General features: G+C 39.3%; 1 protein-coding gene across 3 annotated transcripts; it reads left to right on the top strand.

The window, feature by feature from the left end:
- Positions 1–4,079: 4,079 nt before the first annotated feature.
- tbpl1 (TBP-like 1) lies at positions 4,080–12,428 on the top strand. 3 transcript variants are annotated; one of them, XM_017707250.1, is made up of 8 exons: positions 4,080–4,257; positions 5,737–5,830; positions 5,949–6,154; positions 8,961–9,043; positions 9,143–9,206; positions 9,307–9,410; positions 9,744–9,838; positions 11,838–12,428. In XM_017707250.1, exons 3-8 carry the CDS (start codon positions 6,011–6,013, stop codon positions 11,915–11,917), a joined length of 570 nt encoding a protein of 189 aa, XP_017562739.1. In that variant the 5' UTR covers positions 4,080–4,257; positions 5,737–5,830; positions 5,949–6,010; the 3' UTR covers positions 11,918–12,428. The 3 variants fall into 3 exon arrangements, with proteins under 3 accessions (XP_017562739.1, XP_017562749.1, XP_017562758.1); XM_017707260.1 differs by having other exon boundaries at positions 5,733–5,830; XM_017707269.1 differs by lacking the exon at positions 5,737–5,830.
- The last annotated feature ends 1,807 nt before the right edge of the window (positions 12,429–14,235 follow it).

Raw genomic sequence — 14,235 nt, 5'->3', positions numbered from 1 at the left:
CTACATAAAAGCGCAAACATCTGCATAGACACAAAGGATATGAAGGAGCACCTCCCCAGTAGTGATGCTTCCCCAGAATACAATGGGGCAACATTTCAGTTTCCAGCGTTTGACTCCTGTGATGTCGGCCCAATGTAAACACCATGGCTGGGTCATGCTCCACCCCACCTTATTTACAAATCACCCCCATTACCTCAGAAACACGTCCAATGGAGCAAATAACCTTTAATATGACATGGCATCTGAATGTCTCCACTCTCACACCAGACAACCAGGCGTCCAGATGCGTTTGATTTTATGTTTTATAAGGGTCCTGAAGGGCTCCGGAAACTCAGGCGCTCCTGCCTCAGCAAAGTCAAGCACGTGTTTGCCTAGCGCCCCTTTTCTAACCCTAAACACTCCCTTACAAACCCAAGCCTGCTAGCCCCTGACTCCCAAAGCCCCACGTGACCTGTGGCCTTCTCTTTACGAGGACAATATGGACAGAGAGCAGAATGCAGCTAGTCTGAAGCCAATGACTCATGTTTTGTGTTCATGTTGTCTGATAGCATCTCAAGAACTTCCTCAGATTGACCTTTAGCATTGCTCTGCTAACTGAGAAGGCTAGTGTTAGAGGAAAGATTGTAATTGTTTATAAGGAGAAGAGAAGAGAAGAGAAGAGAAGAGAAGAGAAGAGAAGAGAAGAGAAGAGAAGAGAAGAGAAGAAAAGAGAAGAGAAGGGAAAGTAACGGAACAATTGAGAAGAGATTGAGAGGAGATGAGATAAAAGGAGATGAGAAGAGAGGAAAATGTATCACTGAGAAGAGTACACAAGAGGAGAAAACAGAAGAGAAGAGAAAACAGAACATAGAAGAAGAAGGGAGACATGAAAAAGACAGGATAAAATTTGAGAAGAGAAGATTTATAAAAAGGAGAGTAGGAGAAGAGAATGGAAGGAAAGAGAAGAGAACAGACGAGAGTAGGAGCTCTGTGGTCAGGCTGAACTCTCTCAGGAGTGGAGGGAGTGATAGAGAATGTGTTTACTCTCCCTGCTGCCTGTTTATGTATCTTCTATCTTAATGAACACTGCATTATTTCTCTCAGGAAGAGAATTTCAATGACGTTAAGTTCTATTTTATAGTCTATAAACACACTTAAGACTCTGAAGCCTTCAGCAGCAGGGAGGAGGAGGGTGGGGGTCGAGGGGGGACATCGCTTGTGGTCCGACACTGGACTAACCTGCTTTAAATCTCGGGCTTTATAGTAAACAGCTTGGGACATCTCTACAGGGCTTTCCAAGCAGAATTTATTTTATTTACATCAGTATATTTCTGCCAGAGTGGCCCTTGAGATTTCACAAAGCCTATCTGGTAACCAAGGAGGACCCAAACAACAGCACTGAATCACTCCAGAGCTATTGTGCTGTTGTGTTTGGGAAAGGTCCAGTTTAGGAGCAGAGAGAGAGAGAGAGAGAGAGAGAGAGAGAGAGCGAGAGAGAGAGAGAGAGAGAGAGAGAGAGAGAGAGAAAGAGAGAGAGTGAGAGAGAGAGAGAGAGAGAGAGAGAGAGAGAGAGAGAGAGAGAGAGAGAGAGAGAGAGAGAGAGAGAGAGCACTGTGTTTTTGGCAGTTAATTCAAACCCCAAACTTTACTGTCATATCATAACCATATAACCCCAATTTTTTTTCAGCTTTTATTGTTTTACACCATTTGATAACAGCTGCTGCCTTTTACACCATGTAAACATTTTATGATCAATAGAAGCATACATACATACAAAACATACATTCACTGTCCAGTCCATAAAAAGAAGCTAAGCTGCACAAATAGCTTATTCTGAATGCATTGTTTTTGAGCAAAACCTTGTTTCTCCATTTTTATCATTTTTCAGTTTTTGACATAAATTGAAAATGCCTGCTGACCTTTACACTGTGTCTTAATTTCATGATGAATGGACCAAAAGAAATGGCCCAAAATTACTCTGGTTCCATTGACTTAAAAGTATAGTAAGTTTTTTTCCTTCACTTGTAAAGTTACCCCTGCAATGGACTGGCGACCTGTCCAGGGTGTATCCTGCCTTTTGCCCAATGACAGCTGGAATAGGCTCCAGCACCCCCGCGACCCTGAGGGAGAAGCAGCTTAGAAGATTGTTTGTGTGTGAGTGTGTGTGTGTGTGTGTGTGTGTGTGTGTGTGTGTGTGTGTGTGTGTGTAAATTTACCATTTTGGAGATACAAGGTAACGAAATACCTATTAGGCCCACAACCATTTAGCTCCACCCACTCACGTGTAACAAGAAGTTTTTCAGCCCAGACTGCTTTCTGAATGAGACATAATACAGGTCAGCCATTCAGAACTGAGATCATTTACATATGTCTTAAAGACACAGTAACAAAAACATCTATATCTTCTGTGTATTGATTTAATATGTTTTACTAGGGGAAAGAGATGTTTTTAGTAAGGTCTAAAGTGGAAAAAATGTTTTTCATATGACTGCATCACAATGAGTGAACTTCAGATGTCTCCATAAACACATAATTATAACAAATGAGAGGCAAATAAAAGCAATAAGGCAAAATCTCTTAGGAACCTTGCTGATAATATCCTCACCATCTGTTTAAAAGATAATCCATGAGCATGGATGTATGGGCTCAGGCAGATGGAGTTCATTCAGTAAACTCTTCCTGGACTACATTTGCTCTCATTCATGGTCCACTTCGACAGCTGAGAGCGCTCACCACCAGTCTCCCTGCTCAGCCATGTCAGGATCACTACTTTAGATCCTGCTGTCACCTTTCCAGAAACCGCAAACCACAAACAATGCACTCAGACCAGATGTGTCCACTTTGGACAAAAAGCTGTTGACCTCCAAAACTGGACCTGAGACAGGACAAAATAAACACAGCCGTGGAAAGCCGTGAAGAAAGAGTGTCTTACAGCCACAGGCGAGCGCACAAAAGGGTGTCAAACACAAACCTCATAAGTGCTGTGCTGGACGCTGTCTGGATCTGCATTTCACAGCAAAATTGCAGTTTTTACTCATATGTCCAGCCTGCTAGTCTCTGACACATATATGGCCTGTGCATGTGTGTGTTTTATGTAACCAACAAGACAAATAATTTCCTTCACACTCAGGAAAGACATCTCATAAAGGGGGATATCTTAGTAAGGTGGACAACATAAGCCAAATGTGAAGAATGTCCAGTACGAATGTTCCTGACCTCATATTGCTCATGCTTGATTTTTTGGCTAACTGAGAAATCTTTATCTGAGATATTACAGTCATGAACTGACTTTTCCACGCTCCACCCACAAACGTGTTCTTTCATAGCCACTACAAAATTCTTATCACCACCCCCCTCTTTGGGACACCATCCTCAGGTAGTGGTCATTCCATTTTATGGCCCAAAGTTTTTTCTGATTGATTATAACTTTGTCCAACTATGGTGCTGTTGTGAGCTGTTATAAATTAAGGCCTGGCTTTTGTTCATTGTCTTTGTTGCTATTTCTTCCTCCTTCCTCTGTTTCTCAGATTTGTCTTCATCTCTACCGAAGATGTAAAAAATACTATTCATGAAACTAAATTCTTTAGATTAAAAAAAACACTAAAACTTTCACCACCAAACTTTTCAGCATCCGTAAATACTGTGGGCCTGCAACCCATCTGACCCTTAACTACCACTTTTAACTGCATGACAACTCTTCATTGCATGGCGTAAATACATTTATATGCTATATGTGTTGTACAGAATGATAACATATAATTGTTGCTATGTGGCAACAGTCTGCAATAATGGAACTGCAATCTGCAATGCACACTATAAGTTAATGAATACACTGCCAGTCACATTATTTTTTACATTCCAAGCTTGATTTTTCAGTATAGTTTTTATACCTTTCTCTATCGCAAAAAATATGCATTAATGTTTTGCTTTTTGTTGCCATATTCAATTCTTTAGACTAACGTACAACTCTATAGACATAAAAATCACGGGAAACATTTTTTTATGTATATTTCACGTTTCGTGCAATAAGAGGTTAAAATATCCTCCGGGTCCACTGTGGGGCGCTATAGCGTCAGCATGCTACACTTTCGCCTCACCATAACAGGACATGACGGTGCTGACAACAGTCGCCGGGCTGTTTGTTGCCAGTACGGAGCCTTTTGTTCGGTTTAATGCCCACTTTTCCTAATTCCCGCAAATAAGAACGGCAAACAGCATTTCAGTACCGTTAAAGATATCACTAGTACTCAAAACGTTTAAACGAATCTCATTTCCCAAGTAAGTGCTCAATTTCTGGCAAGCTAGTGCTGAAGCATTGTAGTGGAGAGCTAGTCGGTTAGTTAACGTTACGCCTTGTTAACAGTTGGCATTCAGAAACTGGAGCCTAAAAATGGCCATTTAGGCGAAGGCCGTATGGTGGTAAATGCAGGCATCTGCTTAGTTAACAAGGGAATATGTTCATTTTAGCTGCATAGTTGGTAAGAATAGAGAAAAAAGTAGATTGCAGATTGTAAACAGCTGAAATAATGCAGCTAGCTGTGCTAGCGCTGCTGTTGCCGCGCAGCAAGCAACGCTGGCTAAAGGAGAAGTCCACCGATGACAAACAAATTACATAATTAAATGGTTGAGATGTCAGCGATGTCAGTCAGACTGGTTTGTTGTGAAATGCTCCCTTCTAGAGAAGCTCACCTAGTCAGAATGGGTCAGAGTGGTGGTGATAAGAACCAGACGTGCACCGCTAAAAGCGCCTTCACAGAAAGTTATTAAGCTAACCTAGTTAGCTACGTTATATGAAGTGGTTATGAATGCACTGCTTGGTGTCTCAGATCTGAGTTCTGTGGTAAAGTTTTGACTAAAAATGTATTTTAATCTATTAATGTAATCCATTCGTGGTGCAGAATTAGGTTGGGTGCAGGAGGCAAAATAGTCCCCAAAGCAAACCTACGTTTTTTTTTTTTACATTTATTTATTTAACACTACTTTTCCGTAATGAACACTAAACATAAACACTCGGAAGGCACATTTGGGTTCACTGGTGTTTTTTGATAGTAAATACATTTGCGTTGGTGACCCCTGGTTCCTATCACCACCACTGTAAAGAAATGAACCATTTCGCATCGAGACACTGTTTACATTTCAATCACTGAACTATTCAGAATTTTTGAAAAAGTAGTGGATTTTCCCTTTAAATTTGCTGTTATCTTTTTAAACTTTGTTTTCTGAGAGACTGGTGCTACAAGTACTGATGCATTTTAGGTATTTCCAAAAGTATTTTCTTAAGTAATGGTAAACATAAATGCTGTCAAATCATTATGCTTTTATAAACATGGTTATGTGTTACTGTGTGGTATGGCAATATTAATGTCCCAGATATTTAGTGTGGTAAATAAAGTGATCCAACGTATAACTATACTACTACTATGTAAATGTATAAACTCTGATATGATTAGCAGTCACAGGTAAGGGGAGAAATGGGTTCTCTCTCTGGATGAACACACAGAAACCAAACCCATGCCCTCCAGAAGCCACAGTTAACACTTTTCAAGCTGGAAGATGTTATTCGGTAGTTGTGGTATCAATACATACGTCACATTTAGGTTAATAAGTGGCTAAATCTTCATGTTTTTGGAATAAAGTGTTGACAGCAGGTGTGATGCCTTTCGTTCGATCGGGACATGGCTGATGGTTAACAACGTTGCAGATGTTTTATGATCTAGTGCAGCATATTGAAACTCTTCTTTGTACTGTTTGAGAAAGAGTCGAGGAAACACAGCTCCAGAGGGTACAGCAATGGCTACAGCCTCCATAAGCCATTAAAGCCGCCCCGATGCCAAATTACCACCTAAATTTGGTAGGCTACACTCACAGGGCGACCTGCAGTCATGGAACATCAACAACCATGCCATCAGTAACATACTACATAGTCAACATATTAGGTGTATAATATGTCTTTTATTTCTTTTTTCCAGGGTACATGTAAAAGGGGCATGCATTTGTAAAAGCATAAGTTTATTCGGTCCAAAGAAGCCTCATGGAACCTGTGGAACAGAGTAACGATGTGGCACTGGACATTATCATTACGAACGTGGTTTCTGTCTTCAGAACCAGGTGCCACCTGAACCTCCGCACCATTGGCCTGGAGGGGAATAACGTTATCTATAAGCCGGAAGTTGGAGTAAGTAACAGCAAACATTAGTCACATTTAGAGCCTGTTTACTCTTGTTTGGCATGTGTCATATTCAGATTGTGTACAGATAAGAATTATGAACAGTCTATTTACACTTGGCAGCTAAAATGTGTCTATTAGACAGAAATCTGATTGGACAGGAATCGAATTTGCTGCAGTGCTGCCTTTCCCACCATGCATATTTCAGGGAATTCCCTTCAAGAATCTGAAATGATGCTGTGCACATAAATTATGCATTTGTTATGCATTTAATCACAACTTAAAGGAGAAATGGACTTTAGTTTGAGGTTGTAAAAGGCTACAGGAGCTATTATGCAATAGAGTCTGGCTGCAGGAATGCACTCTCAGCCCCAGTGACGTCACGTGCACATGCACTCTCTGCCACAATGGCAAAAGCAGCCCAACGGAACGGTAACTTTTGGCTGCTGCTTAGCGATATCATCACTTAATCTATTTTTTGTCCAAAACTCAGCTAGAGAGTTATATTTAATGTACCTTCCTGATGAAAAAGATCATAGAACCCATTAAATGTCTGTTGGTTCCTGGTGGTCTTCAGTAGTCGCTGGTTTTCTGTGTTTTCCTGATGGGTTGATATCAAAGTGTAAAGGATTCTGATCGTTTAATCAGGTGTTTTGGGACTGATTCCATATACAAATGTACTCCTGACAGCCCTGCAAACACAGTTACGTTGTGACAATGTACCGTTTTGCTGCCCACAATGTTGTCGCCGGTGTAATTCCTAAGAAAGGTAGGAATTTTCTAGGAGATTGTGACAATGTTGACAATACAGCAAAAGTAATCTGTACTAAATTGACAACCTCTTACAATCCCTAATACGTTCAATTTTAGTCAATATTACAGTTTTTGATAACCGGCAAACATCCTCTTCAGCATGGCCTTCATGAGTTTCAGCGGTAACCGTTTTGTTTTTCTGTGAATAAACCTGACATCCATGTCTTAACGTCGTAGTAGGTTTTAATTAGAAAGTTTCCATATTGTATTACCTTATTATCAATATGGCAACGTTAGTATACATTCAGTGTAACTCTTGTTGCCCAGCAATACATGGTTCACTGTTTTTCCTCATAAAACTGACAAAAACACGGTCGTGATAGAGTGTGCACTGATGTCATCAATAGGCTGGCAGTGCATGTCAGGCTGAGAGTGCATGGCTGCAACCAGAACCTTCTCCTATTATGAGCAGCTTTTTGTCTATAATTAATTTTCAGTAACAACATAATTCCATTTGGGAGAATTAAAGATTACATGTGCAGCTTGGAAAACTGATGTGTTGACACATGGACTAGCTGAGCGCTTGAATAGCAGTCAATCTCCACTGCATTGTTATTGCATTTATATTATGCTTTTTCACAATTGGATAGCTGCCTGATCAGCTTAAAGCCTGGTGTTTACTACATCATTTTTTGTCCAATCTGACATATTTTAACACTTGTAAGTGAACGTCCTGGTCTGGACTTAGTTGATCTGGCAGTGTGTGAGGGCGAACCAGTCTTCCTTAGCTTCCTGATATAGTTCTGGAGCGATCTGAGCTTCCAGATAATTTCAGTAATGTTTAACGATTACTACTCTGAACATTCATGCACGTTTAGACTGTGAGAGAATGCATGTAACAGTCCATCGATCTGCATCAAGGTATCAACCAAATAGCAAATGATCCAGTATCATCAGTGCGTTGGTGTTTTTTTCATACTTGTTCCAGTGCTTATGCAACGCAACAAGCTTACACCATATGTACTGAACTCAGGGGTGCTCTGATGCCACAATAACTTTATATCGACTATAGACCCCAGTATCGAACTGAATCAAATCGCGTTCCAGCATAGCACTGAGGTATTGAAAATTGTTGGACCGTTGGTTAAAAGAGTCGATGTAGAATCACATCATGATGAAATGTGTTGATTTACACCCCTATGTGAGATGTGCATCAGTTTGACTGAATGAGTGATTTGGCAGGATCCAATGACAGAGCCTGCAGAGAGGACAAAAGGGTGAAAAAGCAAATATACATGGTGACTGAGGAACAGTGTGTTAAATCCTGGCAAATACACAAATACTTCTATAACCTTAATAAAGTGCCTTAATAACCAGAAGGCAAACTCACATTGGCTTGCCAGTTCATAGTAAAATGCCTCTCAGCTTCTTGCTGCAGAATAGAAAATATCCACAGTTCTCTACCCCATTTTCATTCAAAAGTTACATTTTTTTATGCTCTCTTCATATGTACTCAAGAGTGCAAACAAGTCCAGTGCAGCTGTGGTTTGTTTGTATCACTCTAGAACAGTCAAATCTGAGATTTTGAGTGCTTATTTGTAGCTGTTTGGTTCCCTCTCTCTGACTAATCATGGTGCATGCAGACAAGACGTTCTGTAAAAGAATGACAATATATGTAAGATGTTCTCTGCTTTAAAAATCTGGTAGGATTTTCTGAATTGTGTAGTGTACACTGTGCCACTATGCCTACCATATATGAAGTAGCTGAGTTTAAATAGGCTCCGGGAACCTGAGAAAAAACGCCATTAGCAGCTGAGTGTCAAAGAGAGGGTTGTCTTCTGTATGGGAATGACAACTTGTCAACAACTTAAAAAGACAAGGCCAGTTTTATTAGACACTTCTATAACCTAAGAATAGCTAAGCCAGTTTTCATTGAATTCCCTGTGGTTACTAAATAATAAGCCTTGGTGTGTAATAAGCTGGGGATTGTAAGGGGTTAATGAAGCTATATTTACCGAAAAGTATTTTTACCATCATTGTGTCATTACTTCTGTCACTGCAGAAAGTTCTGATGAAGCTACGGAAACCTCGCATTACTGCCTCCATATGGTCATCAGGGAAAATCATTTGCACTGGAGCAACAAGGTCTTTGAATAACTGAAAACTCTGTATTCTGTATTCTTCTAGTTTCTAAAATGCTGTGGACTAATAAATGCTGTTTGTCGATTTTATTTCTCTTTGTAGTGAGGATGAAGCTAAACTCGGAGCCAGAAGGTTAGCCCGCTGCCTCCAGAAGATAGGTTTCAAGGTTACCTTTTGCTTTGTTGGGCTTTTTACATTAATATTTATACTGAATATGATGAGTCAGGTGGGATAAAACTGCTGTTGCGTGTGTTTCCCTCCTGCAGGTGAGGTTTTCGGACTTTAAGGTTGTGAACGTCCTAGCGGTCTGCTCCATGCCTTTTCAGATCCGTCTCATTGAGTTCACTAAGAACAACCGTCCCATTGCAAGGTACTGCTAACAAAAATGTTAGAAAATCTTTACTTTTACTTTTTTCTTTTTGGACACCAACTGATTTTGCTTTTAGATTTTGCTTACAATTGCGACACTTTAGAGGTTAATTGTTTTAAGGAGAATTTCTCTGATCATTGTAGTGGTAGAGTAACAGCTCCCTCTTGTGCTAATAAGGCAGCAGAGCACACCAGTTGTCAAGAGGCAGATTAGGTCAGTCTGAGATGGACAAAGTAATGCATAAAATAATTCCTGGCCCTTTAATATGTATTATTGTTTTGAGTTAATTAATTTATTTATTGTATTTTGTTCGTTTGTATTACCTTTTTTCAGTTATGAGCCTGAGATTCACCCTGCTGCATCATACAGAATCAAAAACCTCAGGGCCACAGTGCAAGTGTTCTCTACAGGCAATATAACAGTAACAGGTAAAGGCTACACATCAGGATGACGTCTGTGTTTGGTGTAGAAAGAGCACGTTTACTACAAGATATCTGGAAGGCCTCTTTTCTTTCACTGTATGGATTAGCTGAGACTATTCTGACACATCTCATTCAACCTGATAATTAACTGATGTATAGGTTTCCGGCTGCCTTACACACTGTAGTGTTTACTGCTTTAACTTTCCTGCTTCATTTCTGAATGAGCTGATTTGGAACAGGTGTGTTAGGAAAAATGTTAATGTGCTGTGCAAGTGTGTGAGGCAGAAGATTATGAACTGCTGAACTAGTACATTGAATGGGATGTGACGGACTAGCGAAGGCACTAAACTGTGCAGTGCAGTGACCCTCCATGAATGGAATTTAGAAACCTGCCAAGTAAGGCAAGTGAAATCCTGTGATTTAACATAATGTACGTATAATGCTGGATGTAAAGAGTATTTGGTTAATTCCCTATTATTGTGCCTTCTGTGGCCAGCAGATTTAATTAAAATGTATGGAAAATGCTACAGGATTTGTCCTTATTGAGTGTTATTGCTGTGTTTTCCTATGGAGGATAAACCGATTACAGTATTAGCCACATAACTTTAAGACTTAGCCATTGATTTAGCCACAGTTGAAGGCACAGGCTTCCATCTTGAAGTGCTCTTTCTGCAGCTAATAGGCTAACAAGCAGTACTGTAAGCAGCTGAATTTTCCTAAATTATAAACATATATTGCATATGGTACTGTGCAAAAAAAATAGAGACTACTCTTCATTTATTTCATTTTCAATTAAAATGGAACAAGTTGGTCATTGAGGAGATGAGACGCAAGATTTGCATAAGGAAGAGGATAGTCAATAAAAAATACAGCAAGTGGAGAAAACACGAGTTTCCAAAACTAGAGTTTAAAAATTTGTTAAAAGCTACAGCGAAAATGGTATTTAACAACCATGCAAGACTTGTTGGACCACCCAAACTGCCCGCTCAGATAAACAGCACTTAAAGCATTTATCTTTGAGAGAGGAGACAATCAAGCTCCACTCTTGATTCAGGTGTTTCTGTCTGTCCTTCCAATGTGGGAAGATTCAATGCTATGAATTTCAAATGATGTGTAGCTATCGAGAAGCCCTTACTGAGAAAAGATGATTAAACAGAACTGCTGGTCTTTCTCAGAACAGTGGACTGACCATTCCAGAGTCCAGACCACAACATCACTGAATATATTTGGAATTATTTGGATCGTGAGAAGCAGAAACAGCAGCAAACTAAGATGAAAATTTAGAGGTGTGGAAAAATATCCCTGCAGATTTCTTTGAAAAACTGAAAGCAAATCTCCAGAAAATAATGGAAGATGTAATAAAGGCAAATGTTGCTTTTCTTTTAATTGATTTTGAAAAATGAGTTACTTAATGGCTGTTTTGACTGGAAATTAAATGAATGAAGGGTGTTTTCTGACTTTTCCACAGTACTGTATATAATGGTACACTCAGTACACTCAACTGAAGACACATCTCTTTACACAGCACTTAAATGAGCATTGAATTAAGTATTGTTTGTGATATATTGTGCTGCACTTATTATATTTTATTGTATTGCACTGTGTATTGTAGTTTACTAGTATTGTATTGTATTGCATTGTATGGCACAGAGTTCTGTGCTCAACTCTGTTCCTTTTTTCTGGTTTCTACAGTGACTTTTGTATCTAGCAGTATCTGAGCCCAGGACTGTCTTTTTCTCTAACTTATTGGTAACTAGCAAAGATACTTTCTCTAGATAGACAAAGCACTTCTTGTAAGTCGCTCTGGATAAGAGCGTCTGCTAAATGCTGTAAATGTAAATGTATAGGCAGCGTCAATAAGTAATCAGTGCAGCTCCATTACTCCAGTTTTTCAGTAATTCCAAGTGATTTTATCTTTTCAAGTGTATGAGGTACAGTGATGTTTTGCTTTGCAGTTTGAATGTAATCTTTGATCCACTCCCTTTGACTTTTTCTTTCTCTCTAGGACCAAATGTTCAGAATGTTGCCTTGGCTGTGGAATACATATATCCTCTACTGCTTGAGTGTCAGAAAACACTGGTGTAAGATACACAAACACACACACGCACCGTCTGAAATGAAGAAGCACCTTATGAGTGAATGTGTTTGTGTTCCAAGACTTTAAGCTGTTGTACTGTACTGCACAGCTCTTGTCAGTTCAAGTCTGAGCAGGCATGGGTCGGTTGCCCTTTGAGCTCTTGACCTCTCGCAGAACATTGGACACTTTTGTAAAGTTCAGTAAAGGGCCTCGTCATCATGTAGTTCCTGAGTATTTTAGTGCATGGTCACCACAGTGGATCTGTCAATGAAAAGCAGTGACTATATTTTATACAGAGATGAAAGCAAGTTTTAGTGGAGTGATGCCTGGTGATGGATGAGGTTGGAGGACAGAGGTTGAAGGGCAAACACACTAGAGACATTAAACAGGATATGATGTACTATGATGTAATATTTACCTACTGCATTCTGTTGAACTGGTTTGTGAGGCCGTCTGCGGTATACATGTTTATGTAAATGTTCCCATTTTGTATTTTATAATAAAGAACAAATAAAATAACCCTTATGTGTCTTACTTGTTCTTTCATGTCAGAAGTGTGAACAATGGCGTTGTCATATGGGTTTAGTATGAGAAGAGTGAGTCTAAGATGAATGTAAGGCTGGTGATGGGGATGTGATATGAAAACTGTAACAGCAACAGAAAGTAGAGATGGAAGTTCTCCTCTTCCACCTTATACAATAGTGAGATTAAATAGGTCGACTGGATTTGTTGGCAACCCAAAAGTTAAGAAGAGCCATTTTGTCCTTTTAACAAAAATCAAATCACCTTGAGAGCCACAAATTTAATGTCCATTTTACTATTTTGGCTGTAAACATGTGTCAGTATGTGCTAGTAGTTTCTTGTGTCTCTCAATGTTTGACTTTAAAAGGCTGAAATCAGCCTCTTATTTCCCATCTTATTGTTTGAATTAAAAGGTGCCCGAGGTGGCAGAATGTAGCTGTTGGACCATTTAAGGTGTAATGGAAAAAATTGAACGAGAAGCTGACAACTTTTAGTTTTTGGCTGTTTCTTGCTGCAGATTAAACACATTAATAAACCAGGTGGAGTGATTATAAATGCAAATAAGTCCATCTCCAAATTATTGATATTCATCTTAAATCTTTGTCTTTTTGCTAGCTACTGGCTAGGGGAGGTTGTGTGCATTGCTATGGTGACCAGCAGTCTGTGTGCCAGTCTTCAGGGTCAGAGGTTGGTGAATTAGCAGATACAGGCTACATTCACTGATAGCAAAAAGTTAGTGGGCCCCTGCTGGCAAAGCTGGCTGTCCACTTACGTTTCGCTAAGCATTTTCTGGGCGGCCCACTGGTGGTTAAGCACAGTATTAGACAAAATTCCATTTACTATTTTCCACCTTTCTTTAGTAATACTTTGTAAATTAGTTTAACAAATAATTTTAATTTAGCACAGTGCCACCAACACTATTGTCTATAAAATCATTTTATATTAGGCCTAGCCGTAAAGTTTAATTTCTGATGTTTGTCATTTTTGCCTTTAGTTTATTTTCTAAAATATGTCTCTTTAGGAGATTAAAAACTAGTTAGAGCTTGTATGCAGGACAGTAATCTGGGTGGCCAGACGGTGGACCAATGGTGGCAAAGAGTCAGCAGGGTGCCAACCTTATCAAGCCAGCAGACTGATATATGCTCACTATCTGGGTTCACTCCAGCATTTAAGACCATTTATTGTTTAAACTGTGTTAGAACGATCAGCAAAGCTGTATTTTACTGCAAAGGAGGATTATTTTTATTTTTACCTAAAAATTAATTCTGCTGTGGAGCTGTAACAAGACGTTGCTGAGCTCTGCCCTATTGTTATTCAACCCTTCAGAGGGCTTAAGGGATTATTATAAATGAGGGCCTTATTTATATATATATATATATATATATATATATATATATATATATATATATATATATAAATGTAACCAATCTGAGGGCACAAGGAACAGATGCCTCCTAATGAGAACAGATAGCCTGTTGAAGTGACTGGGCCACTAAGCCAATTACAATAACCAAATTTTATCCAACAGAACTACATTTGGCTGGTGTGCTTTACATTTGATACTTTTTTAAGTCAATTCCCCCCATTCATAGTGGTTCTTCATTGCATATACTCAAATCAATAATACGATCATATGAAAACCAACCTGCCCGGCAGCTGCATTTTACACTGAGTGAACATTTCATGATGAATGGACCAATAAAAAATGGTCCAGAATTACTTGGAGCAAAGTTACCAGTTCTAAGATGTAAGGCTTTGGTAATGATCCGAGTTCTACACAGCAATAGGATGATTCATTCAGGAT

Source organism: Pygocentrus nattereri, chromosome 9 (assembly GCF_015220715.1).
Source record: "Pygocentrus nattereri isolate fPygNat1 chromosome 9, fPygNat1.pri, whole genome shotgun sequence".
In the NCBI taxonomy this organism is placed as follows: Eukaryota; Metazoa; Chordata; class Actinopteri; order Characiformes; family Serrasalmidae; genus Pygocentrus; species Pygocentrus nattereri.
Note: the sequence above shows the minus strand (reverse complement) of the source record. Positions and strands in the feature narration are given on the sequence as shown.

Bases quoted from the DNA above. Each gene is read 5' to 3' on its own strand.
- tbpl1 (XM_017707269.1), top strand. From the start codon at position 6,011: ATGGAACCTGTGGAACAGAGTAACGATGTGGCACTGGACATTATCATT. The intron at 6,155-8,960 runs GTAAGTAACAGC...CTGTCACTGCAG, and splicing joins TCTATAAGCCGGAAGTTGGA to AAAGTTCTGATGAAGCTACG. The intron at 9,411-9,743 runs GTACTGCTAACA...ACCTTTTTTCAG, and splicing joins AACAACCGTCCCATTGCAAG to TTATGAGCCTGAGATTCACC.